The sequence below is a fragment of the Carcharodon carcharias genome, chromosome 9 (genome assembly GCF_017639515.1).
Source record: "Carcharodon carcharias isolate sCarCar2 chromosome 9, sCarCar2.pri, whole genome shotgun sequence".
Taxonomy (NCBI): Eukaryota; Metazoa; Chordata; class Chondrichthyes; order Lamniformes; family Lamnidae; genus Carcharodon; species Carcharodon carcharias.
Window position 1 is genome coordinate 15,543,035 of NC_054475.1, and position 25,679 is coordinate 15,568,713.

Here is a 25,679-nt window from a genome sequence, read left to right on the forward strand (position 1 = left end):
CTTGAGGGCACAATGTAGCTTCTTAAAGGCTCCATTTGGCACTTGAAATTCTCGTTTAGAGATCCTGTTTAGAGAGCATGACCTCAGCTCCCCTCACACTTTTTTATATTCTTTCATCGGGATTGTTATGTTCTTGAGGGAGATCATTAACTTTTAAAAAGAAATTTGAACTGCCAATTACTAATGGAAGAATTATGCACAAGATTTCATGTTTTATACAAAAACCTTTACTGTATAAGAATTAAACAAAGCAAGTAGTAGCAACTTAACACTATTCCATAAACCCTTGTTATAAAGCTCAAAAATCTCAACAGGTCACTTCCTGTTCTATTTATACTTCCACTAAAGAATTCCCTGATATTTTCCAGGATCTTGAGGGTTCTCTTCTCTTGAGACCAAACCAAGGTGTGGCACAGCTATTAGGAATTCGCTTGATTATCCTCAGTGTTCCTTCTGTTCTCCGAGGTGTGAGATTTCTTGAGATCCTTCCACTAACATTCGACCAGACTAATTCTCTAAGTACCCCAAGATTATGGGCATCCCAGCTCAAGCATGGGCTTCACTGCTTCCTGGCTCAGTGACTCCAATCTCAGAAAACATCCTTGTATCTGATAGCCCTTTGCTGCTGGTCTCGGCTGCTTCCACCCACTGCTGGCAACTTTCTCTTTCTCTGCCTGTGTCTGTGAGAAAGCAACCAAATAAACCTAACGCAAAATGCTACCTCCCCTGCAACCTATCTCCATGGCAACAGAGCATCCCTGGGATTCAAACAAATCATCTACAATTCCAAAGCTGTCCTTTGATCTGAAAGATATATAGACACCTTAAGACCCTTACCTGGAAAAACTCAGCAGGTCTGGCAGCATCAGCGGAGAAGAAAAGAGCCGACGTTTCGAGTCCTCATGACCCTTCGCCCTCTGTCGAAGGGTCATGAGGACTCGAAACGTCGGCTCTTTTCTTCTCCGCCGATGCTGCCAGACCTGCTGAGTTTTTCCAGGTAATTCTGTTTTTGTTTTGGATTTCCAGCATCCACAGTTTTTTTGTTTTTACCTTAACAGCCTTCCTTGTTTGCCAGTTGCATCTAAACCTTTCTTTGACCTAGACAAATACATGAATAATTCGCATCTCTAAAGAAGACAGGGCAGTTCTCCTCAGATCTTCTGCCTTTAGGTCCTCAGTTAACAGGCCCACCTGCTGTTTTATGGTTCTCACCTTTCTAACTCTGACCTTGTAAGTATGCATGGAAGGACCTGTGTGAATACCTTGGGTAATCTGGCAACTTTTGAATTCTGGGATTTCAATTACCTTATATTTACAGATTTAGGGAGGGTTTAAACTAGCTTGGCAAAGTGTTGGGAAACAGGGAATTCTGGTAGGAGAGAAACAAAGCCAGCACCAAATAAGGCCAAAATACAGAAAAATGTTTAAAAGGTCAGAATAAAGGCATTGTATCTGAATGCATGCAGCATTTGCAACATCACAGAAATAAACTGGTATGATCTAATTACCATTACAGAGAATGGCCTCAGGGTGACCAAGGTTGGGAACTGAATGTCCAAGGATATTCGCCATTTAGGAAGGATAGGCAAAAAGAATAAGGAAGTGTGTAGTGCAGTTAAGCAATGAGATCAGTACATTAGTGAGTGAGGGCCTTAGAATCAGTTGGGGTGGAGCTAAGAAACAGCAAGGGGCAACAAACATTGGTGGGAGTTATTTATAGGCCACCAAACAGGAGTGGTCATATAGGACACTGTATAAATCAGGAAATTAAAGGTGCATGTAACAAGGGGCAGGATCTTCTGGTCGGCGAACGGGGGTGGGGCATAGAATGACGTGGGATGATGTCGGGTGGAACTCCCGACGTCACTCTGCGTCATTTCCATTTTGAGGTCGGCAGGGGCGCAGCCGAGTCAGCTGCGCACCCGCCAACCTGTCAACGGTCTGTTGAGGCCATTGAAAAACTAATTAAAGTCATTAATGGACCTGCCAATCCAACCTTAAGGTTGGCGGGCAAGCCGGGAGCCCTGGCGGGCTTCGGAAAAAGCATGAAACCTTGTCCACGGGCGGAATGAGGTTTCGTGAGGGTATTTAAATTTTCAAGAAAGGTTTCAATAAAACTTATGGACATATCCCAACTCATGTGACAGTGTCACATGAGGGGACATGGCAGGAAAATTTTTAAACATGTTTAATAAACGTTTTAAATCAGAGCTGATCTCCCTCAGGGAGATCTGTGCGCTCTTTCGTGCGCATGCGTGAAAGAGCGCACTCCCGGCTGAGGGAACCCTTTTCTCCCCTCCCCTCTCCCTGCCTGCATGGGGAGTGCATAGCGCTTCCTGGCGGATGTCACACTGGACAGGCCGCCCACGCCTCCAATTGGGGGCACCGATCGGAGCACTCATTCTCTCTCTCTTTCTCAACCCCCCACATGGGGAAAGTATAAATAGAACAGGGAAAATTTTTCCCTAGGTGTTATGATATGGCAGGTGGTAATTGCCAAGCTGACCAAATCCCAAAGGGAAACTTGGCCAAGCTATCACAATAATTTTGCAATTTGTATTTATTGCAAGCAGGTACTTGCACTGGAGTTAGAAGTAAGGAGTCCACTACCACTTTTGGAGATTTTAAATATTAAATTAAAACACTTATTAACAAAGGAAAAGAAAACTTAAACACACAAGATTACAGTTACACAGTTAAATTTAGTCTTACAACATTTCCCAAAGATTCTACTTAACTAGACTCCCAAATACACACCCTTTTCCAGGCAACAGTCCAATTAGGTTCTTAATCTGTAAAACATCCAGTAATATTACTGCAAGATACCCACTGTTGCTCTACAGGAGGTATTTCATAGTGTCACTCTCCCTCTCGCTCAACACTGGAAATCCAAGGCTTTTAATAAAACCTTTCTTCCTGGGGCAAGCAAACACTTCTCTAGGGTAGCTACAGACTGCTTCAATCTATTTTTACACAGTCCACCTCAAGATCTCTCATAACCCGTCACATATAGCTTTCAATATTTTCTTAATATATTTTCCCTGCCTCTGATGATTCAAATCCATTGTTTTAAGTTCCTTTGAAACTCACTCTTTCAAATATAAGATTTTTCATGTTTCCACCTTGTCTTTTTTGGGGGTCAATAAAACATCGGGCAGGATCTTCTGGTCGGCGAGCAGGGGTGGGGCGCGCAGCTAAGTCAGCTGTGCGCCTGTCAACGGCCTATTGAGGCAATTGAAAAACTAACTAAGGCCATTAATGGACCTGCCCGTCCAACCTTAATGTTCTCAGGTAGGCCGGAAGCCCTGGCAGGCTTCAGAAAAAGCATGAAACCTCATCCGTGGGCGGGATGAGGTTTCACGAGGGTATTTAAATTTAAGAAAGGTTTCAATAAAAGTTGTGGACATGTCCCAACTCGTGACAGTGTCACATGAGGCGACATGTCAGGGAAATTTTTTTTTATCATTTTTATTAAAAAATTTTAATTCCGAGCCGATCTTCCTGAGGCAGCACTCCGGCTGAGGGAATGCCCCCCTGCCCGCACAGGGAGCACATTGCAATTCTGAGCAGACGTCACACTAGGCGGGCCTTAATTGGCCCGCCCACGTAAAATGGCGGCACGCCCCAATCGGGGCACCGATCGGAGGTGCACCCGCTCCCGCAATCTCTTTTTCCCCCCCCCCCCACCTCCCCAACGGTGGGAAAATTTTTCCCATGATATCCCCATTACTTGTTTATCTGTGAATACCTGCAACATGCAACCATTTTCCTTGTCACCTTCTAATTCCTATTTGAAATTCAAACAACCTCTCGACTTATCTACAAATGTAAATGTTAACTCATCCATTTCTTAATGCCACCTTTTACACTTAACCCCTTTGATGATTCATACCTTGCAGCCTGACTATCTTCAGTTTAATTAAATTAGTCTCTCAAACATGGCCCCCACAACCCTGCTTCAGTATTCCACAGTATTATTAGGGAAATAAAGATATTGCCTTTACTCAAGGGTAATACAGTGATCATGGGGGACTTCAATCTACATACAGACTGGTTAAACAAAATTAGCAATAATGCTGTGGGGGACAAATTCCTGGAATGTGTACAAAAAGATTTTCTAGAACAGTTTGCTGAGGAACCAACTGGAGAATGGGCTATTTTAGATCTAGTATTGTGCAATGAGAAAGGGCTAATTAATAATCTCATTGTGAAGGAACCTTTAGCGAAGATTCTGACCATAGTAGAATTTTACATTGAATTGCATCCTTTTCAAACTTAATCCAAAACAACTAGAGTCTTAAATATAAACAAAGGAAACTATGAAGGTGTGAGGGGCAAGTTGGTTGTGGTAGAGTGAGAAACTACATTAAAAGGTATGATGGTAGACAGGCAATGGATGGCGTTGAAAGAATTAATACATGCTTTACAACAAATATATATTCCTTTGAGGCACAAAAACCCAACAGGAAAAGTGGTCCAATCATGGCTAGCAAGTGAAGTTAAAGATTGTATTAGATCAAAAGAAGATGCTTATAAAGTTGCCAAAAAAAATAGTAAGCCTGATGATTGGGAGCTTTTTAGAATTCAGCAAAAGATCAGGAAACTGATAAAGAAAGAGAAAATGGAATGAGAGTTGAGAACCATATCTACAAGAAATATAAATGCATTATTTGGACATTTATGAGCTGACTCAGATTCTCTTTTAAAAAAAAACAGTCATAAGTTCATCTTGGACTGGAGTAAGCTTGCCTTTTCCAAGAAATCAGATGAAATCAGCTAAATGACCAGCATGGCAGTTGTGGGGGAGAGCTATTTGTCTTTGTAACTGCAATCACTTTAATTGATTAAAAAAACTTTTAAAGGTAAAAGCCTGGTGACTTACAGGAAACCTGACAGAGCTACTTGTTTTGAACTGAGTTGGAAATGAAGTGAGAAGGGGAAAAGCTGCCCAGCTCACGCTTCCTTACCTTGCTTGAAATCCAGTGTGGTTATCAGTATCCAACTAGGAATCATCTCAGAGGAACTTGTTTGTATTTGGAAACCCAAGAGGCTGAGATGAGAAGAATGGATCCAGCTCTAATTCCTCCATGCTGAAGCTCCGTTGGGGACAACCTCCAGACATCTGCCAGGATGAGCAACATGCCCTAATACGAGGGAGCACCAGATCAACAGCATCAAAATCCTGCAGACTTTATCTTCTTTAAAGTTTTTTCTTCATCCGCTCATCTCTGCAGAGACCCTATTTGTTTGCCCTTGGTTTGAGTGTGCATTGGGGAATTTTAAAAGTGATAGATAGTTACGCTTCCAGATTACAGTTTTTGTTAACCAGTTCTTGCAACTTGTTTCAAAAAGAGTTTTGTTTTATAATAAATCAATTATTCTGAGTTTACTGAAAGAAGCCTGGTTAAGATCTCTTCTATTGTTGGTCTCTCAGTAGCAAAAGTAAATAATTGGCCACTTTAGTAAGTGAATTAATCATTTATGCTAATGGTATGACCTGTGGAGTAGTGGGGCTAGATAAACTGCGCACTCCTCCCATCCCAGTCGTAACAGTAAACTAGCAAGAATCATAAAAATGGATTGTAAAAGTTTCTTTGCTATATAAAAAGGAAAGGTTTAGCAAAGATAAATGTGGGCCCATTACTGGCGGAAATGGGCGGATTTATAATGGGGAATAAGGAAATGACAGAGGAACTAAATAAATACTTTGTGCCTGTTTTCACAGAGGAAGATGCAAAAAATCTCCCAGAAATACTAGAAAACCAAGGGACTAGTGGGACCAAGGAACTGAAAGAAATTAGTATTAGTAAAAAAGTAGTACTGGAGAAATTAATGGGGCAGGAAGTTGATAAATCCCCTGGACCTGATGATCTACATCTCAAGAGTGTTGAAAGAGGTGGCTGTAGAGATACTGGATGCATTGATGGGCATCTTCCAAAATTCTATAGATTTTGAAATGTTTCCTGCAGATTGGAAGGTAGCAAATGTAACCCCACTATTTAAGAAAGGAGGGAGAGAAAAAACAGGCAACTACAGGATTGTTAGTCTGACATGAGTAGTAGGGAGAATGTTAGAATCTATATTGAAGGATGTGATGACTGAACACTTACAACATAGTGTTAAGATTCGGCACATGGATTTAGCAAAGGGAAATCACGTTTGACAAACCTATTGGAGTTTTTTGAGAATGTAAGTAGCAGAATAGATGGGGGAATAAATGGGTGTGGTACATTTGGATTTTCAGAAGGCTTTCGATAAGCTCCGACACAAGTTAGGGATCGGGGGAAATTTACTAGTGTGGACTGAGAATTGGTTAACAGACAGAAAACAAAGTAGGAATAAATGTATCATTCTCAGTCTGGCAGGTTATAACTAGTGAGGTACCACAAGGATTAGTGATCCAGCTGTTCACAATCTACATCAATGATTTGAATGTGGGAAACAAAAACAGAATTACCTGGAAAAACTCAGCAGGTCTGGCAGCATCGGCGGAGAAGAAAAGAGTTGACGTTTCGAGTCCTCATGACCCTTCGACAGAACTTGAAAGAGTCATTCAAGGGTCATGAGGACTCGAAACGTCAACTCTTTTCTTCACCACCGATGCTGCCGGACCTGCTGAGTTTTTCCAGGTAATTCTGTTTTTGTTTTGGATTTCCAGCATCCACAGTTTTTTTGTTTTTATTTGAATGTGGGAACCAATTGTAATATTTCCAAGTTTGCTGATGACATAAAACTAGGTTGGAATGTGAGTTATGAGGAGGCTGCAAAGAGGCTTCGGGGGATTTGGACAGACTAAGTGAGTGGGCAAGAACATGGCGGATGGAATATATTGTGAAAAATGTGGTTATCCACTTGGTAGGAAAAGCAGAAATGCAGAGCTATTTTTAAATGGTGAGAGATTGGGAAGTGTTGTTCTCCAAAGAGACCTAGGTGTCTTTGTTCATGATCCATTGAAAGCTAGCATACAGATGCAGCAAGCAATTAGGAAGGCAGATGGTATGTTGGCTTTTATTGCAAGAGGATTTGAGTACATGAGTAAAGATATGTTGCTGTAATTATATAGAGCCTTGGCGAGACCATATCTGGAGTATTGTGTACAGTTTTGGTCTCCTTAGGAAGGATATACTTGTCATAGAGGGAATTCACGAATGTTCACCAGACTTATTCCTGGGATAGCGACATTGTCCTGTGAGGAGAGATTGAGGAAACTGGGCCTGTGATCTGTAGAGTTTCGAAGAATGAGAGGCGATCTCATTGAAACATACAAAATTCTTACAGGGATTGATAAAGTAGCTGCAGGAAAGATGTTGCCCTTGGCTGCGGGGGGGGTGTCTAGAACCGGGGGCGCGATCTTAGGTTAAGAGGTAGGCCATTTAGGACTGAGATGAAGAGGAACTTCTTCATTCGAAGGGTGGTAAATCTTTGGAATTCTCTATCCCAGAGAGCTATGGAGGCTCAGTCATTGAGTGTGTTCAAGACCGAGATCAATAGATTTCTAGATAGTAAAGACATCAAGGGATAGGGAGGAAAATTACATTGAGGTAGAAGATCGGGCTTGATGTAGTTGAAAGGCGTTGCAGGCTGGAGGAAGGGCTGAATGGCCTGCTTTTGCTCTTGTTTCCAGGTTCCTAATTTAAAAATTTATCCTTCCCAAAACTGAAAATTATATTCCCATAACATACGAAGCATGAAATTAGACATTTTCACAACATGAGCTGCACAATGGACAGTGCAGAGCCTCAGAGATCAAATGCTTGGTTTAACTTCACTGAAACCCACTACCTACAACTGACAGTTACTTTATAATATGCACATTCAGATGGGTTTGCAATGCTGTTTTTTGTCACTTGCACAACAGGGTACAGCCAAAAAAGGTACTGCTGTTTTGTACTGGGTGCCTTCCTGGAGTATTTCAGTCTAAGATTACTGACTAGAATAAAATCTTGCCTTGCATTTTTAAGCATGGAAGAATGTTACATGTGGAACACTACGAAAGGGAATTGTTAGAAGGATTAGTACTGGGTTGATGGATTTACTTATTTCAGGTTGAAGGTAATCAGACTGCCAATTGTCCTGACGCCTCCAGATGTGAAATATTCATTGCAGGCTCAACACTTTGTCTCCCCGCAGTAATTTATAACTGTATCAGGAAAGGTTATTGGTGCATGTAACTCTGCCCCGCTGCTCACTCTTGAAGTTGTTGCTGAACCTCACGAAGTCTAACAGTAAAGCTCTTTAGTAAATTAAACCTCCTTTGCACACAACTTGAACTGTGACCTTGTTAGCTTGGACAGCATGAATCATACTCGTCTCTGTAAGTACAACTTTCTTATGTTGAAAAATCTTGCCAAAAGTGGCTTTTTTGTCCCAGTTCAGCTATGTTTAAGAAAACAACTCCCAAGTAAGTGGAAAAACAAACAACCGAGCTTAGGTAGGATTTAATTTACTGAATATGCTGTTTGTCAGTACACAGCCTAGGGGGAGAGGGGGTCATACACTGTTATTGATATTTACCTCTGTTTTATTTGTTTCTGCTCCAAGGTATTAAAACTATGTAGAAACAACATGTAGCAATTTCTTTCAAAAAAAACAAGTATGTGGATTCTATCACAGTACACGTTCATTCTCATCACTCACCAATCTGACTAGCTTTTTAAGTGGCTCTTCGGCTTCAGTCATTTTGTTAAAAAAAAGTTTAATCACCACATGGGTTGACTGTGTTTTGTGTTTGAACAGGGAGCTAAAGCGCAACAGAATCAGAGTTATCGAGAGCCTGACGTTTCACGGCCTCAACTCGCTGAAGTCATTGAAACTGCAGCGTAATGGGATCTGCGAACTCAAGGATGGAGCCTTCTGGGGGCTGAATGAAATCGAGGAGCTGTGAGTTTCTTTTTGATTTGATACCTATTCTGGAGAAATTGGATTTTGTCTAGCTGTTGTCCTAGAGGCAACTTGAAATGCTTAATAGAGGTAATTGTTAGAGTAGTTCAAGTAGAAATGCATTAACTGTTTGTCTTCCTCAGGTTGGGGAACGGCTGCCTTATCATCCCTGGTATTTGGAGTCAATCCCTACACAGACTCAGCCTGGGTAGTGTTTAGATGCTGTAACTGATCTGGGAGCACCTGGGCTAGGGAAGGACAACATCAATTAGCTGGCTTCCAATAGGTTCACTTATGCAGGGGTTACAGGAGGTCTTCAAAGTATTTCCACAAGGTTGAATAACTTTCCAACATTTACTATTGAAGCTCAAAAATGAACACATGGTCACTAATGGTGAGATATTGGAAACCTGTAGAGATATTCCACAATGAAGGAATCAACATCTTTAGGGAAAGAATTAGAGGAAGCCCCGACCTCAGAAGAAAACTCATTAAGTATGATACTATGCACCTAGCACAAAGGAAATTGGGTGTGGTTGTTGAGTTCCTCAGGTTAGTGTCCTAGGCCCAACCATCTTCAGCTGCTTTATCAATGACCTTCCTTCCATCATAAGGTCAGAAGTGGGAACGTTAGTTGATGATTGCACAATGTTCACCATACGCAACAACTCAGATACTGAAGCAGCCCTTGTCCAAATGCAGCAAGACCCGGACAATATCCAGACTTGGGCTGACAAGTAACATTCCCACCTCATAAATGCCAGGCAATGACCATCTCCAACATGAAATAATCTAACCATCGCCCCTTGATGTTCAATGGCATTACCATTGCTGAATCCCCCACCATCAATATCCTGGGGTATACCATTGACCAGAAATTGAACTGGACTAGCCATATAAATACTGTGGCTACAAGAGCAGGTCAGAGGCTTGGAATCCTGTAGTGAGTAGCTCTCCTCCTGACTCCCCAAAGCCTCTCCTCCATCTACAAGGCACAAGTCAGGAGTGTGATGGAATACTCCCCTTTTGCCTGGATGAGTGCAACTCCAGCAATACTCAAGAAGCTTGACACCGTCCAGGACAAAGCAGCCGCTTGATTGGCACCCCTTCCACAAACATTCACTCCCTCCGCCATGGATGAACAGCATCTACAAGATGCACTGCAGCAACTCACCAATGCTCCCTAGGCAGCCCCTTTCAAGGATACATGGGAATACCACCACCTGGAAGTTACCCTCCAAGCCACTCACCATCCTGACTTTGAAATATATCACCATTCCTTCACTATCCTTGGGTCAAAATCCTGGAACTCCCTCCTTAACAGCACTGTGGGTGTGGCTACACCACATGAACTGCAGCGGTTCAAGAAGGCAGCTCACCACCACCTTAAGGGCAACAAGGGATGGGCAATAAATGCTGGCCTAGCCAATGGCACCCACATCCCATAGATGAATAAAAATACACTGATATCATAAGCCAAAAGGTTAAAAAAACTTTAAGTTGTGATCTGTAATAGTGTAATGTCACAGTAGTTCTGTGGAAATCTTTGTTAACTCATTGATTAGTTTAAAATGGCTAGAAGTAATGCTCCCATTGTCTGATTGCTTTTGAATCTAAAATGTGCACAAAGCAGCCTTGCTGAACTGAGAAATGGGACTGTAATTCAGTTCTGTTAGAATATTGTGCACTTATTGTTCCAGTTTCACTGTGTAGAGTTACATTTCATCTACTTGAGTAAGCAATAGTTTTGGGTCATTTTTAGGAATACTTTGAAGAAACTGCAACCTAATTTGACAAACTGGATCTCAAGTCGATATCGAGCAGAAATATGCTTTTGTTCAAAATTGGTCAGTTTTGGAGCTACTCTCATATATTGAAAAGAATATTGGTATACGTAGAGGCAGCTTAGAAATGTTCTGCTGGCTCGGAGATACAACATATGTTTCCTTTCTCTGTTCTAGGGACTTAGTACATAATAACTTGACTGAAGTGACCAAAGGCTGGTTGTACGGCCTCAAACTGCTGCAGCAGCTCCACCTGAGCCAGAATGCTATCACCAGGGTCAGTGCTGATGCCTGGGAGTTCTGCCAGAAGCTGACCGAATTGTGAGTTTTTTCTTCTTTCCTATGATCCTCCAATTCCATCCCGACTTTCGTCACTCCAGCGTTAGCAGTCATTCCTTCAGCTATATGGACCCTAAGCTTTGGAATTCCCTCCTTAAACCTCTCCAACATCCCACCTCTCCTCCTTTAAGACACTTCCTCAAACCGCCTTCTTTGACCATGCTTTTTATCACCTATCTTAATAGCGCCTTATGTGGCTTGATAATCACTCCGGTAAAGCTCCTTGAGGCATAACACTGTTTTAAAGGTGCTATGTTGTGAAAAGGTGATGATTCCTGTCCTCCACAACTGAATCCTCAACAAGGGGGATAACAGCCACCTCAGTAAAGATCTGGGACCAGTGCTCTTCCTTCGCACCATTAGTGTTAGCATTAGTTTTTTAATCTAGGAATCACAGATTGAAAATTTGATTGTTGGTAGAAAAAAGTTTTAGATGTTCATTGTGATGTAGAAATGACCTGTACAGCTGTGCTTTGTTCTAACTGGAGATGTTGTTCATGCATCTCCAATATAGACTACCATAAATTCCCATGTCCCGTTCTATCACTCCATACCTGGATCATGGCTCAGGATCTAATCCACAATAGAATTTCTTTTTGAGAGCATCAGATTTAAGTAAAAAACCATCAGTGGTTCTCACTCCATCTCTTGACTGCTTTTTCTTCACTTATACACACAGTAATTTATTTTTGCTGATATGCATGAAAGTCGATCACTTGCCAATTGTGCAGTGGGACAGAGCAGAAGAAATTGACTATAATAAAGAATCTATAAAGCATGGCACTAAAATGTAGAACAAGATTTTGTTATTTTCCTACTCTACAGAGGTAAAGTAAGGAAAGTCTTGGAGCTAGTCTAATCTCTGCTTATCATTGTGAAAATATTCAGGGGTTTCTTTACAATTGTACAACTTGTAATGGATCCATTTGGTTACTGTATGTGGGTGTGAACTGCATTTTGATTGAGTTGCTGTAAATAGAATAGGAGAGCTGGATTAAAATAATGATTTACATAGATATTTCTATTTCATTTATTTCAGAGACATGACCTACAATCAGATGACTCGTTTAGATGAGTCTACCTTTGTAGGCTTGAATTTGCTTGAGAGTTTGTACATGGGAGACAACCGAGTGAGTTATATCGCTGATGGAGTCTTTAGCAGCTTGTCTAACCTGCTGACACTGTAAGTATGCAGAATAAAACAACGCCATACCGTCAAATCAGAAAACCAGCTTAACTAAGGGAATTGAGTCTTTTACTCCCCACCCCATAAATTTCACTAATTTGTAAGCATGTCAGTGAATGTAGGCTCATCCTGCAGTAGGACTGGAAATCATTGCTGGTCAGCAAGTAACTGATGAGTCACATGTCCTCCATCTCGAAGCCCCTATCCACCACTGTATTAGGCAATAAAGCTGTACCTCCCTCACCTTTTGATACACGTTCTTGGTCATTTGTGAAGTGAGTTTATATCAATAAGAAAGTTTGTCCATTGTGATAAAGTCTTGTTTGTGTTATAACATGCATTTGGTATACCATATGATGTACATTTTTCACTTACGGTGAAAGCTGCAAGAGTTATTAAGTCCATAGGTAATTTTGAAAAGTGCTTGAAATCAGTGTGCTGCAGCAGTCATTAGTTGCAACCCATCTGACGTAGCCAGCTGTGCAAGTCGGTGTTTCAAAGCAAAGGAAGAGAGGAATGGTGTTGATTGCACAAAGGATGAAGTTAATAGGCAGGAGATTGAACTCTGGCTTTATCTTTTGCTGTCTCACTCTGCAGTGTCTGTTGGTATATTGAAACTCCTGCCCCACCTGACCGGCAGTCTGTAAGCCAGACTTGCCTCTATCAAAGTGCTCCACTGACCTGATGTGAGAAAAGCAAAGGTCCCAAAATAAACTGGATGGGATGAAGTAATGTGGAATCCTGTCCTTGGTGTAACCTTTAATAGTAAAGTGATCACAGCTGATCTGCTTTGGTTCAAAGTAATATTAAACAAAAGAGCAAATTGTGTTGTTGGATCCTAAGAAGACTGCATGTAAAACGAAGTAACTGGAAAGTTTCAATTCCGGGTCAGTGATTGTATTCATGTTCCAGGGCATTGCTGATTAATGAGGCTCCAACTGTTCATGTCTGACCATTTGTGAGGACAAAGGAAAACTAGCTGATCAGGGCAAGGGCACAAGGGTGGAATTAAATTCTTCAGTTAAAGTGAAGTCAGAATAATACTTGATACAACTGTTTTATTTCTGTTTAAACTTTTGGGTGAGTTCTGTGATATGGGTGTATTTTCGTGTTCACTTTGGAAAAGATTTGAAAGCTTGTGCTCCTCTAAGACTTTACCTGTGGCCTTGATATAAACAGCCACAAAGTGATGGAGTGTAGATCAGCATCAGTAGTTCTGTCAACAGAAGGTTCTGTACTCAAGGCATGAGGTCTTTTCTAGGTTGAGAGAGGAGAAATTGTACGCATGAGTTAGGTTGAAAACGTTTCACACCAGTGCAGGATTACAGAGTGCCTCAGTGGGTCAGTCACCTGCTTTTTGAGGGCTTTTATGCGTCAGAAGTGTACAGAATATGATCCAGGAATTTAAAACTGAAAGGAAAATAACACACACTGGAAGTCCCCAATCCCCCACCTAGATCAGACTGCAGCACCGTCTCATATAATACCAAACATACACCTCCACCCAGGCACCAGTTTCAAAAGTTGGCTCCAAGTTCTGGAGAACATTTTATTGGAACCACCTGTTTCACTGGGATTTTATTTTTATACAAGTATCTTAAAGACTGTTGTTCGTAGAATGAGGAGGAGGCGGCCATTTGGCCCATCAGGTCCACACCAGTTCTCTGCGAAAGCAATTCAGCTAGTTCCGCTCCCTCACCCTTCCCCTGTAACCTTACAATTTTTTTTTTACCTTCAGGTTCTTATCCAATTCCCTTTTGAAAGCCTCAATTAAATTCACTACAGCTTCTGAACTCCAGTCATTCTCTTGGCACTGCATCATACAAGGCTAACTAGTCTTTAGGAGGAAATATGATTTTTTTATTATCCTTTGTTTACATCTTGCAAGAAAAGGCTTTAACTGCAGAGCTTTTTGTTCAAAGCTTTGGCTGCTTTGTATAATGAAGCTGATCCTGATTGCAGTGAAAACAGAAAACGATGCAAATGTCCAAATCCTTCAGCATATAAGAGGAACAGTAACTCCCTTTTGATGAAGGGTACAGATCCAAAATGATCAAATGTCCTTACCTTTTCTGATGCTAACCTTTTGTTTCCAGCATTTTGTGTGTTTACCTCAGACTCCCAAGGCCAGGATTTTACAGCCCCTCTAACCCAGCGGGATACTCCGGTCCAGCCGAACTGAATGGAGATTTAAATGGCTCGCCACATCTGCTAGGGGGAGACATGTCACAGAAGGGCTGCAAAATCCCGGCCCTAGTATCTGTGGTTCTTTATACCTCCTCGCGCTGCAGCTAGCCGACTATAATACACCAGTTTAGTTTCACATTTAAAGGAACTGCAAATAAGAAGCTAATTCGGGCCTAAATTATGTCTGCACTGTAGCCCAAGAATCCCTCCTGTTCTCTAACTCCTCTGAAGCTTGCACTTGGTCTTGATCCTGCATGTATAATGCCATAGAGGATTAACTAGTATTGTGTTTATATTTGCTGACAAATTAATTAGTATTAATACGGTATCATTTTTAAAAATACAATTTTTATTGACCATCATCTTTGAATTGTGACCAATTTTCAAACTTTTTTTACTTTTATAGCAGTAATATCACAATACTGTATTGACACAAAAAGACGGTGAAAATGTTTTCACTCGTGAGTTAGACTGAAACTGGGGTGGAGGGTGCTGGTGGGGGGTGTTATAAATATAAAATAGTCACTAATAAATCCAATAGGACTTCAGAAATTTCTTTACCCAGAGTGGTTAGAATGTGGGATTCGCCACCATAGTTGAGGCGCGTAACAGATTAATTTAATGGGAAACTAGATAAACATGAGAAAGGAATGCAAATAGGATGAGGTGAGAGTGATTGCCCTTTGCATCAAGGCAGCATTTGACTGAGTGTGGCATCAAGGAGTCCGACCAAAAGTGGAGTCAATGGGAGTCAAGCCAAACTGTTCCAGTACAGCTACAACACTGGAACCTACCCCGCTATGTGGAAAATTGCCTAGGTATGTCCTGTGTGCACACATCAGGACAAATCCAACCCAGCCAATTACCGCCACATCAGTCTACGCTCGATCATCAGTAAAGTATTGGAAGAGGAGACGTAGTGGTATGGTCGCTAGACTAGTAATCCAGAGACCCAGGGTAATGCTCTGGGGACCCGGGTTCGAATCCTGCCACAACAGATGGTGGAATTTGAAGTCGATAAAAATAAATCTGGAATTAAATGTCTCTTGATGTCCATGAAACCATTGTCAATTGTCGTAAAAACCCATCTGGTTCACTAATGCCCTTTTAGGAAAGGAAATCTGCCTTCCTTACCTGGTCTGGCCTGCATGTCACTCCAGACCCACAGCAGTCTTAATTGCCCTTGTTCAGAGGGCATTTAGGGATGGGCAATAAAAAAAAAAAAATCAACAGTGCTATCAAGCGGCACTTGCTTACCAATAACCTGCTCACTGATGCCCAGTCTGGGTTCTGCCAGGGCCACACAGCTCCTGACCTCATTACAGCCTTTGTTCAAACATGGACAAAAGACCTGAACACCTGAGATGAAGTGAGAGTGTGGCATCAAACTGGAGTCAATGGGAATCAGGGGGGAAACTCTCCACTGGTCGGAGTCATACCTAGCACAAAGGAAGATGGCTGCGGTTGTTGGAGGTCAATCATCTCAATTCCAGGCCATCGCTGCAGGAGTTCTTCAGGGTAGTGTCCTAGGCCCGACCATCTTCAGCTGCTTTATCAATGACTTCCCTTCCATCATAAGGTCAGAAGTGGGGTGTTCACTGATGATTGTACAGTGTTCAGCATCACTCACAACTCCTCAGATACTGAAGCAGTCCATGTCCAAATGCAGCAAGACCTGGACAGTATCCAAGCTTGGCCTGACAAGTGGCAAGTAACATTCACGCCACACAAGTGCAAGGCAATGACCATCTCCAACAAGTGAGAGTCTGTCCATGACCCCTTGATATTCAATGGCATTACCATCGCAGAATCCCCCATTATCAACATCCTGGGGCTTACCATTGACCAGAAACTGAACTGAACCAACCACACACATACATGGCTACAAGAGCAGGTCAGAGGCTAGGAATCCTGTAGCTTATTACTCAACTCCTGATTCCCCAAAGCCTGTCCACCATCTACAAGGCAAAGTCAGGAGTGTGATGGAATTGCTCTCCACTTGCTTGGATAAGTGCAGCTCCAACAACACTCAAGAAGCTTGACACCGTCCAGGACAAAGCAGCCTGTTTGATTACCACCACACCCACAAACATTCACTCCTTCCAACACAGATGAACAGTGGCAGTGGTGTGTACCATCTACAAAGATGCACTGCAAAAACTCACCAAGGCTCCTCAAGAAGCAACTTCTAAACCCACGATTGCTGCCATCTAGAAGGACAAAGGGCAGCAGATAGATGGGAACACCACCATCTGGACGTTACCCTCCAAGCCACTCACCATCCTGACTTGGAAATATATCACCGTTCCTTACATGTCGCTAGGCCAAAATCCTGAAACTCCCTTCCTAACAGCACTCTGGATGTGCCTACACCACATGGACTGCAGCAGTTCAAGAAGGCAGCTCACCACCACCTTCTCAAGGGCATTTAAGAATGAGCAATAAATGCTGGCCCAACCAGCAACACCCATATCCTGTCAAATGAATGAGAAAAAGAGGCTGGGAGGAGGCTTTTTTTTTCTTATTCATTCACGGGTTGTGGTCTTCACTGGCTGGTCCAGCCAGCAAAGACCACATCCCGTGAATGAATAAGAAAAAAAAGAGCCTCCTCCCAGCCTCTTTTTCTCATTCATTGCCCATCCCTCGTTTTGCCTTGAGAAGGCGGTGGTGAGCTGTTTTCTTGAACCGCTGCAGTCCATGTGGTGTAGGCACATCCAGACTGCTGTTAGGAAGGGAGTTTCAGGATTTTGGCCCAGCAAGCATGTGGAGCATAAACACCATCACAAAACAGTTGGGCTGAATGGTCATATTTTGCTGTAAATTTTATGTAATTTTTGTCAGAATCCACCAAACTTTTGGATTGATCGCAGCCAGTTTGACGTTTATGTATTTTCAATTTGTGCATGAGGCTGCATTGTTGCCTGAAAATATCAAAAGTGTGTTCTTGGAAAGTTGCTAATCGTGGATTGATTACTTTCCCTATCCTGTTTGTAAGAAAGTGTAACAGCAGCCTTCTTCTTGCAGTGACCTAAGGAATAACGAAATCTCATGGGCAATCGAGGATTCAAATGGCGCCTTTGCTGGATTAGACAAGCTGCGAAAGTTGTACGTACTTCATACACTGACTACTGTAGTTCATAAATTGATGCTTTACTTTTACATTCTGTATTTTTGTGTGTAGTCTTCCTCCCTGCCCTCTCAAATCTAAGACTACGGTGCTTTTCAAGTTGATCCCTATTGATACAGCATTAGCAGATCCCTCATGGCATTGCGCAAATTTTAAAGCAAGTGGTACATTATTTTAGAAGGACGGGAACTTTATCCCGTCTAACATGAATTGTCTTATGTTCCCGTTACTCTGCTGCTAAGGCGAAGCTCTGTATAGCCTGGCCTTCCCTTTTAAAGGCCACAAGGTCTAAAGTCCTGAGGTTAAATATAGACTACTGAGGGAGTTGGTTGAACTGACTCATTCTGTACTACGGTTTAAGAGCACCAACTTTGTCCTAAGTGGGCATTCTTTAATTTCTTGTATTCAAATCCCCCCAAGGCCTAGTCCCTCTGTAATTCCCCCCAGCCCAATGCTCCAACATTGGTGGTTGTGCCTTCAGTTGTCTCAGTTCCAAGCTCTGGAATTCCCTCCCTACACCTCTGCCTGGCTACCTCACTTACTTCCTTTAAGGCAGTTCATAAAACCTACCACTTTTTGGTCATCTAATCTAATATAACCCTTTGTGGCTTGGTGTTATATTTGTTTTATAATGCTCCTGTGAAGCCCCTTTAGATGTTTATTTATGTTCAAAATGCTATAGAAATATGTCATTTTTGTTCTAAGTTGCTCATGGACCCTTCATCTGTGGAGGCCAAAGAATTAAGTGTGTAGCCTGTCTTTTTCCAAAATCTATAAGCATGCATTTTATAGCAGGCTCGTTGGACAAAGATCATGGATGAAAATCCTGACCTATTTTTATTCCCTGCATCGTGTTTCACACCCCCCCCCCCCCCCCCCCCCCCCCCCCCCCCCCCCCCCCCAAACCATTCAAGGGATATAAAAGCTGATTGTGTTGCCCAAACTGTTGTTCTGCCCTAGACTTGATCCTTTGCCCAGGTCTGTTCTTGGTGGAGAGCTGCCAGCATGTTCGATGTTAGTGCAGTCTGTTTCTCTAAAAGTATGTTTGATGCCAGCTGGATTTGACTACAAGAGCTGCTTTTCTGCAAATCCAAGACACAGTTCCCAATGTTTTTTGTTAGACCCATTATTCTGGATGTGTACAGCAGTACTCAGGAATACTTATTTGATAGTCTAAATAGAATGGAATATAAAAGCAGGGAAGTTTTGCTGCAGCTGTACAGGACCTTGGTGAAGACCACATCTGGAGCATTGTGTACAGTTTTGGTCTCCTTATTTGGAAATGGATCTTATTGCATTAGAAGCAGTTCCGAGAAGGTTCACTCAACCATTCCTGGGATGAAAGGCTTGTGAAGAAAGGTTGAACAAGTTGGGCCTACGCTCTTTAGAGTTTAGAAGAATGAGAGATGTTCTTATTGAAACATATAAGATCCTGAGGGAACTTAATAGAGTGGATACAGGGAACTTGAGTCCTTTTGTGAGGGAGACAAGAACTTGGGGGCGCAGTTTGAGGTCTCCCTTTTAAGATGGCATGGCAATGAGATTTTTTTCCTCTGAGGGTCGTTAGTGTGTTGATTCTCTTCCCCAGAGAGCAGTGGAGGCTGGGTCACTGAATTTATTCAAGGCAGATAAATTTTTGATAGACCAAGAGAGTCGAAGGTTGTGGCAGACAGGAAAGTGGTGTTGAGACCACAGCCAGATGAACCATGATCTTATCGATGGCAGAGGAAACTCAAAGGACCGAAACTGCATGAGCCAACCCCCAGAATCCAAAGGAGAAGAACAATAAAAGCAGCTAAAACAGAAACAGAAATACCTGGAAAAACTCAGCAGGTCTGGCAGCATCGGTGGAGAAGAGTACAGTTGACATTTCGAGTCCTCATGACCCTTCAACAGAACTAAGTAAAATTAGGAAAGGGGTGAAATATAAGCTGGTTTAAAGGTGGAGGGGGGCAGTTTGTTGGGACAAGCAGCCAGTGATAGGAGGAGATAACCAAAAGCTGTCACAGACAAAAGAACAAGGAGGTGTTGAAGGCAGTGATATTATTTAAAGGAATGTGCTAATTAACAGTATAAGACAGGACAGATAAGGTACAGATAGCTCTAGTGGGAGTGGGGGGAATACTAAAAGGTAGAAATAAACAATAGTAGAAATACATTTAAAATTAGTGAAAATAGGTGGGAAAAGAAAAAATCTATATAAATTATTGGAAAAAACAAAAGGAAGGGGGAAGAAACAGAAAGGGGGTGGGGATGGAGGAGGGAGTTCAAGATCTAAAGTTGTTGAATTCAATATTCAGTCCGGAAGGCTATAAAGTGCCTAGTTGGAAGTTGAGGTGCTGTTCCTCCAGTTTGCGTTGAGCTTCACTGGAACAATGCAGCAAGCCAAGGACAGACATGTGGGCAAGAGAGCAGGGTGGCGTGTTGAAATGGCAAGCGACAGGGAGGTCTGGGTCATTCTTGTGGAAAGACCGAAGGTATTCTGCAAAGCGGTCACCCGGTCTGCGTTTGGTCTCTCCAATGTAGAGGAAACCGCATTGAGAGCAACGAATGCAATAGACTAAGTTGAGGGAAATGCAAATGAAATGCTGCTTCACTTGAAAGGAGCGTTTGGGCCCTTGGAAAGTGAGGAGAGAGGAAGTGAAGGGGCAGGTGCTGCATCTTCTGCGTTTGCATGGGGAGGAGTAGAGGGTGATGGAGGAGTGGACCAGGGTGTCACGGAGGGAACGATCCCTATGGAATGCCGCCGGGGGGGTGAAGGGAAGATGTGTTTGGTGGTGGCATCATGCTGGAGTTGACGGAAATGGCGGAGGATGATCCTCCCACGCATCCGCCTTCACGCCTTCTCCTCTCCCAGAACCATGATAGGGTCCCCCTTGTCTTCACTTTTCACTCCACCAGCCTCCGCATGCAAAGGATCATCTACCGCCATTTCCACCAACTCCAGCATGATGCCACCACCAAACACATCTTCCCTTTGCCGCTGCCGCTGCCCCCCCACCTCCCCCCTGGGCGGCATTCTGTAGGGATCGTTCTCTCCGTGACACCCGGGTTCATTCCTCCATCACCCCCTACTCCTCCTCCCACAGCACCTCCCCATGCAAACGCAGAAGATGCAACACCTGCCCCTTCACTTCCTCTCTCCTCACCATCCAAGGGCCCAAACACTCCTTTCAAGTGAAGCAGCATTTCACTTGCATTTCCCCCAACTTAGTCTACTGCATTCGTTGCTCCCAATGCAGTTTCCTCTACATTGGAGAGACCAAATACAAACTGGGTGACCGCTTTGCAGAACACCTTCGGTAAGTCCGCAAGAATGACCCAGACCTCCCTGTCGCTTGCCATTTCAACACTCCACCCTGCTCTCTTGCCCACATGTCTGTCCTTAGCTTGCTGCAATGTTCCAGTGAAGCTCAATGCAAACTGGAGAAACAGCACCTCATCTTCCGATTAGGCACTTTACAGCCTTCCGGACTGAATATTGAGTTCAACAATTTTAGATCTTGATCTCTCTCCTCCATCCCCACCCCCTTCCCATTTCTTCCCCCTCCTTTCTGTTTTTTCCAATAATTTATATAGATTTTTTTCTTTTCCCACCTATTTTCACTAATTTTAAATGTATTTCAACCATTGTTTATTTCTACGTTTTAGTATTCCCCCACCCCCACTAGAGCTATCTGTACCTTATCTGTCCTGTCTTATACTGTTAATTAGCACATTCCTTTAAATAATATCACTGCCTTCAACACCTCTTTGTTCTTTTGTCTGTGACAGCTTTTGGTTATCTCCTCCTATCACTGGCTGCTTGTCCCAACAAACTGCGCCCCCCCCCCCACCCGCAACATTAAACAAGCTTATATTTCACTCCTTTCCTAATTTTACTTAGTTTTATTGAAGGGTCATGAGGACTCGAAACATCAACTGTACTCTTCTCCACCGATGCTGCCAGACCTGCTGAGTTTTTCCAGGTATTTCTTGTTTCTGTTTTTGTCAAGGTACAGATAGCCCTAGTGGGGGTGGGGTGGGGGGTAAGGAATCAAAAAACGCTAAAAGGTAGAGATAAAACAATGGATGGAAATACATTTAAAAATAATGGAAATAGGGGGGAAAAGAAAAATCTATATAAATTATTGGAAAAAACAGAAAGGAGGGAGGAAAATCAGAAAGAGGGTGGGGATGGAGGAGAGAGTTCATGGTCTAAAATTGTTGAACTCAATATTCAGTCCAGAAGGCTGTCAAGTGCCGAGTCGGAAGATGAGGTGCTGTTCCAATAAAAGCAGCTAGTATGGGAGAGTGTCTGGAAGCCTCCTTTTTGTACTACACACTCTGAGCAAAGGAGTATAATTTGATAATTCCTCTTTTATCCTTTGCAGAATCCTGCGGGGAAGCAAAATAACATCCATCACAAAGAAGGCATTTTCTGGGCTCGAAACACTTGAATACCTGTGAGTATTCACCTCTAATCACTTCTCAGTTGTGCCGCTGTCACCTCACACCCTAATAAAATACAACTGCTAGGGTACAAATATTATAAATGAGTGTTTAAAGTTTCCACAGTTCCAACTGCCATTTGCTAAATGATACTGTAAAGGAAAGATTTCTGTGCCAGATTTTAATTCCTCATAGTTGCAATCTGGGCCTTATTGTTGTTTGATGGGGTAGCCCTGACGTGGCTGTTTTTATTGAGAAAGAGGCAGAAAACACAAATTAATCACTGGCGCTTTTTGTCCCTGAGCTGTACATTTTTTTGTGTGCCTGTGTGTGTGTCTCGGCGGGGTCAGTTTGATTGGAGTGTTTGACCATCAGATTTTAGATGGAGGTTTGATTTTGTCAAAATGTTAATTTTTTCTGATTTTAAGCAGCTACTAACTGTTTAAGTCATCGTCAGTGCCCACTTTATGATACCACACACGGCTCAGAAGGTATTGTGCAGTCCATTCTCTAGTTGCCCCCTTTAAGATGCTGCACGTGCATAGCCGTGCAAAATAATTTAAAGGTACTGCCCATTGAAATGAACAGGTCACACTTAATGAACAAGTTTAGAGGGGTTGTTGGTCATTGTTCTGATTAAATGTCCAGTTGTTCAGATAAACGGATCCCACTGGAGCTATTTGAAGCGGAGGAGGAAATTCTCCAAGTGTTCTAGCCAAACCCCTCCCGCTAAGCCACACCAAGAGAGAAAATATTAACCAGTCTTTCAGTCCATTAATGTTTTTGGGGGTCTTGCTGTGTGTAAAATGGTTGCTGACCTTTCCTGCATAAGTCAGTGCACTTTAAAAATGAGCCATTGTGTGAGAAAAGCTTTGATATGTTAATATACTGTACGAACATCAGTATTGCTTTCACCTAGTTCTTAAACAATTTGACTTTTTCTGTCTTTTAGAGATTTGAGCAACAATGCTATCATGTCTATTCAAGAGAATTCTTTTGCCCAAATGAACTTGAAGGATCTGTGAGTATTTAAAATATCCTAGTAAATTAATCAGTACTGCATGAAGTAATTTAATTAGAAACCTTTTTCCTGGATGAATGCACTCCTCATTCATGTGTACAGCCCTCTCCACTGATTCCTCCGTGACGCCTGCTCATTGTTTATTGAGAGTTGTCGGGGCTGGAAGTGGAGTGGTGGGGGGAGGGGGCACGTCTGTTCTGCATACAAATCACAAATCTGGAGTAACCTCAGCAACTCAAAGTGAGGGCGAATGCGTGAGCAGTGAGTGCTTTATTGATAAATGGTGAGAAGGTAAATGAAAATGTTTTAGCTTTCTTCCGCAGTCTACTATATCCTGAGCTTAAACTGGGATAATTGCTATCTGGATGTTCAGCAGTAAAGGTAGTCGGGTTGTGGGGGATAGAAGGAAGCATCCTGTTACTCAGGTGATACAAACCATCATTGGAAAGTTTTTTTTTAAAAAAGGGCAGCTATGAAATTTAACTTGCTTGTTAAAATGTCAACTGTTAAGGAGGATGAGAAAATTCTGGACCCTGAAGTTAAGTAGTGGAATTTAAGCTTATGGAATCTTTGTGCTCATCCGTGTCTCCCCATTATCTTGGTGGAGACACTCTTTCATTTATTTTAAGTGGGTTAAGGCCTCCGATAAATAGATAATATTATTTCAAAGGTTTGGCAATTCTGTCAGAGGGGTTGCTGGAGCCACAAGTGGATTGGCATGGGTAACTTTGCTGGTGAGTTTTGGTCCGCTCCATGCACATTGGAACAAGAGAATGCCATTGGGCCCATGTTCCACCACCATTCAGTGGGATCATAGTTGATCTGTATGTTTACTCCATATACCTTAATATGCTCAGCTAATGAAAAGAAATGAATGGGATACAGATCCTGTCTTGTTTCATGGCACTGTTAGATGTTATTATTACACATGTTGGGGAAATGATCATTACTTTCATAACAAAGGTGTATTCAGTTTTACCACCACCTCCTGACAATTAGGGATTTGGCAATAAATAGTGCCCTTGCTGGTGACTAACCCCTTTCTAATAGTTAGTTGGTTTCTTTTTTTCATCTTTCCCTATGTTACATGGGGTCGCCACAATGCTGGTTGATCACCTTCATATCAACCATAAATCTTTGGATTTGGCACGTGGTATTACAGCCCTTGCTGCCACTAACCTTCCCAATTTACCCAGGCTGGGGACCGGCACTGATACTACACCAATGGCTGGGACTACACATAGAATTATATAACATAGAATTCCATAGAATATGCAGCTCAAAGATAGGCTGTTTGACCCAGTTAGTCCGTGCTGCTGTTGGTATATTCTCTGCTAATGCTGTGTACTTCTGCAGTGTATTTAACACTTATCTGCTGCCATGTTGGCCATTCTTGCCGGACAATTGCAAAATATCACATTTGTGTCATGCCACTTGTACTGCACTCAGCATCCTTTTTGTGGAAAAGTCATACTCTAAGATAAGTGCAATATGAACCCTGACAGTAATTGTCACCCTGCCGCACACAGCTGCTTGCTCTTGACTCATTTGGTTTACAACTTCTTAGAGCTGTAATTCGCTGCCTCACATCTAATTCTGCACAGCTACACATTTCTGAAGTGTTCATTTTTATTTGCTACCCACAGGGGTCTAAACACATCGAGTCTTCTGTGCGACTGTCAGCTGAAGTGGTTGCCTCATTTTCTGGTGGAAAAGCAGTTTCAGCACCTGGTCATTGCTAACTGTGCTCATCCTGTGTGGCTGGCAGGGAAAAGCGTCTTCAATGTTGATGCAGAGGACTACGTTTGTGGTTTGTATAATTTGTGTTTATTGTGACTTAATTCATGGCTGAAAGACCTAGCAGATGCCTCATCATGTTTTGCGATCTATTTTTCTCATATTCTCTGCTGAATCTGCATAAGTTAAGTGAAGACATCAGTAAGTGGAAAGTGCAAACTGGGCTTAATGACAGCTTTGCATATGATGTAACTTGTTACAAACGTTTGGGGATCTGAAGATAACAGACACTGGAGGTCAGCTGTTCATTTGATTTGACTACGTGTGGGAAACTTGTTAACTGTGTACAGTTTATTATGCTTCGGAGGGTTTTATGGAATAAATTTGCATATCCTCTGACTCGCAAGAGCTATTATCTATGTATCAGGATTATGTTACATTTCAGTACTGGAAATTTCAGATGTTTTTGATAGATTCTCATGTGAACTTCAATTCCTACAATTAACTGATGAAGTTGCTATATAGTTGTATATTAAGTAATGAGGACGGATTGCAGAGACTAGGCTTACATTTCCTTTAATTGAGGTTTTTGAGATGGTTAAAGGAATAGATAGGGTAGATAGAGTTTCTATTTCCCCTCGGGTGTACGAGTAGTCCATAACAAGTGGATATAACTCTAATTTTAAGGTTAAGTCTTTTGAGGTTTATGCTATGAAACACTTTTTGGCACATGGGCAAGGAAACCTCGTGCTGATCACCACGTACTGCCCTCCCTCAATGATGAGTCAATACTCCTCCATGTTGAAGACCACTTGCAGGAAACGCTGAGGGTGGCAAGGGCACAGAATGTACCCTGGGTAGGGGACTTCAGTGTCCACCACCAAGAGTGGTTCGGTAGCATCACTACTGACCGAGCTGGTCAAGCCTTAAAGGACATAGGTCAGGCTAGGTCTGCGGTAGGTAGTGAGAGAACCAGCAAGAGGGAAA

The 25,679-nt window shown here is 42.4% G+C and overlaps 1 protein-coding gene across 1 annotated transcript in view; it reads left to right on the top strand.

Annotated features, from left to right (window-relative positions):
* lrig2 (leucine-rich repeats and immunoglobulin-like domains 2) overlaps positions 1 to 25,679 on the top strand; it is a 97,126-nt gene that overhangs the window by 50,040 nt on the left and 21,407 nt on the right. Inside the window, exons 6-12 of the mRNA XM_041195401.1 lie at positions 8,737 to 8,880; positions 10,842 to 10,985; positions 12,043 to 12,186; positions 17,401 to 17,481; positions 21,877 to 21,948; positions 22,887 to 22,955; positions 24,602 to 24,765. Coding sequence (XP_041051335.1) covers positions 8,737 to 8,880; positions 10,842 to 10,985; positions 12,043 to 12,186; positions 17,401 to 17,481; positions 21,877 to 21,948; positions 22,887 to 22,955; positions 24,602 to 24,765 — 818 coding nt within the window. The remainder of the gene's footprint in view (positions 1 to 8,736; positions 8,881 to 10,841; positions 10,986 to 12,042; positions 12,187 to 17,400; positions 17,482 to 21,876; positions 21,949 to 22,886; positions 22,956 to 24,601; positions 24,766 to 25,679) is intronic.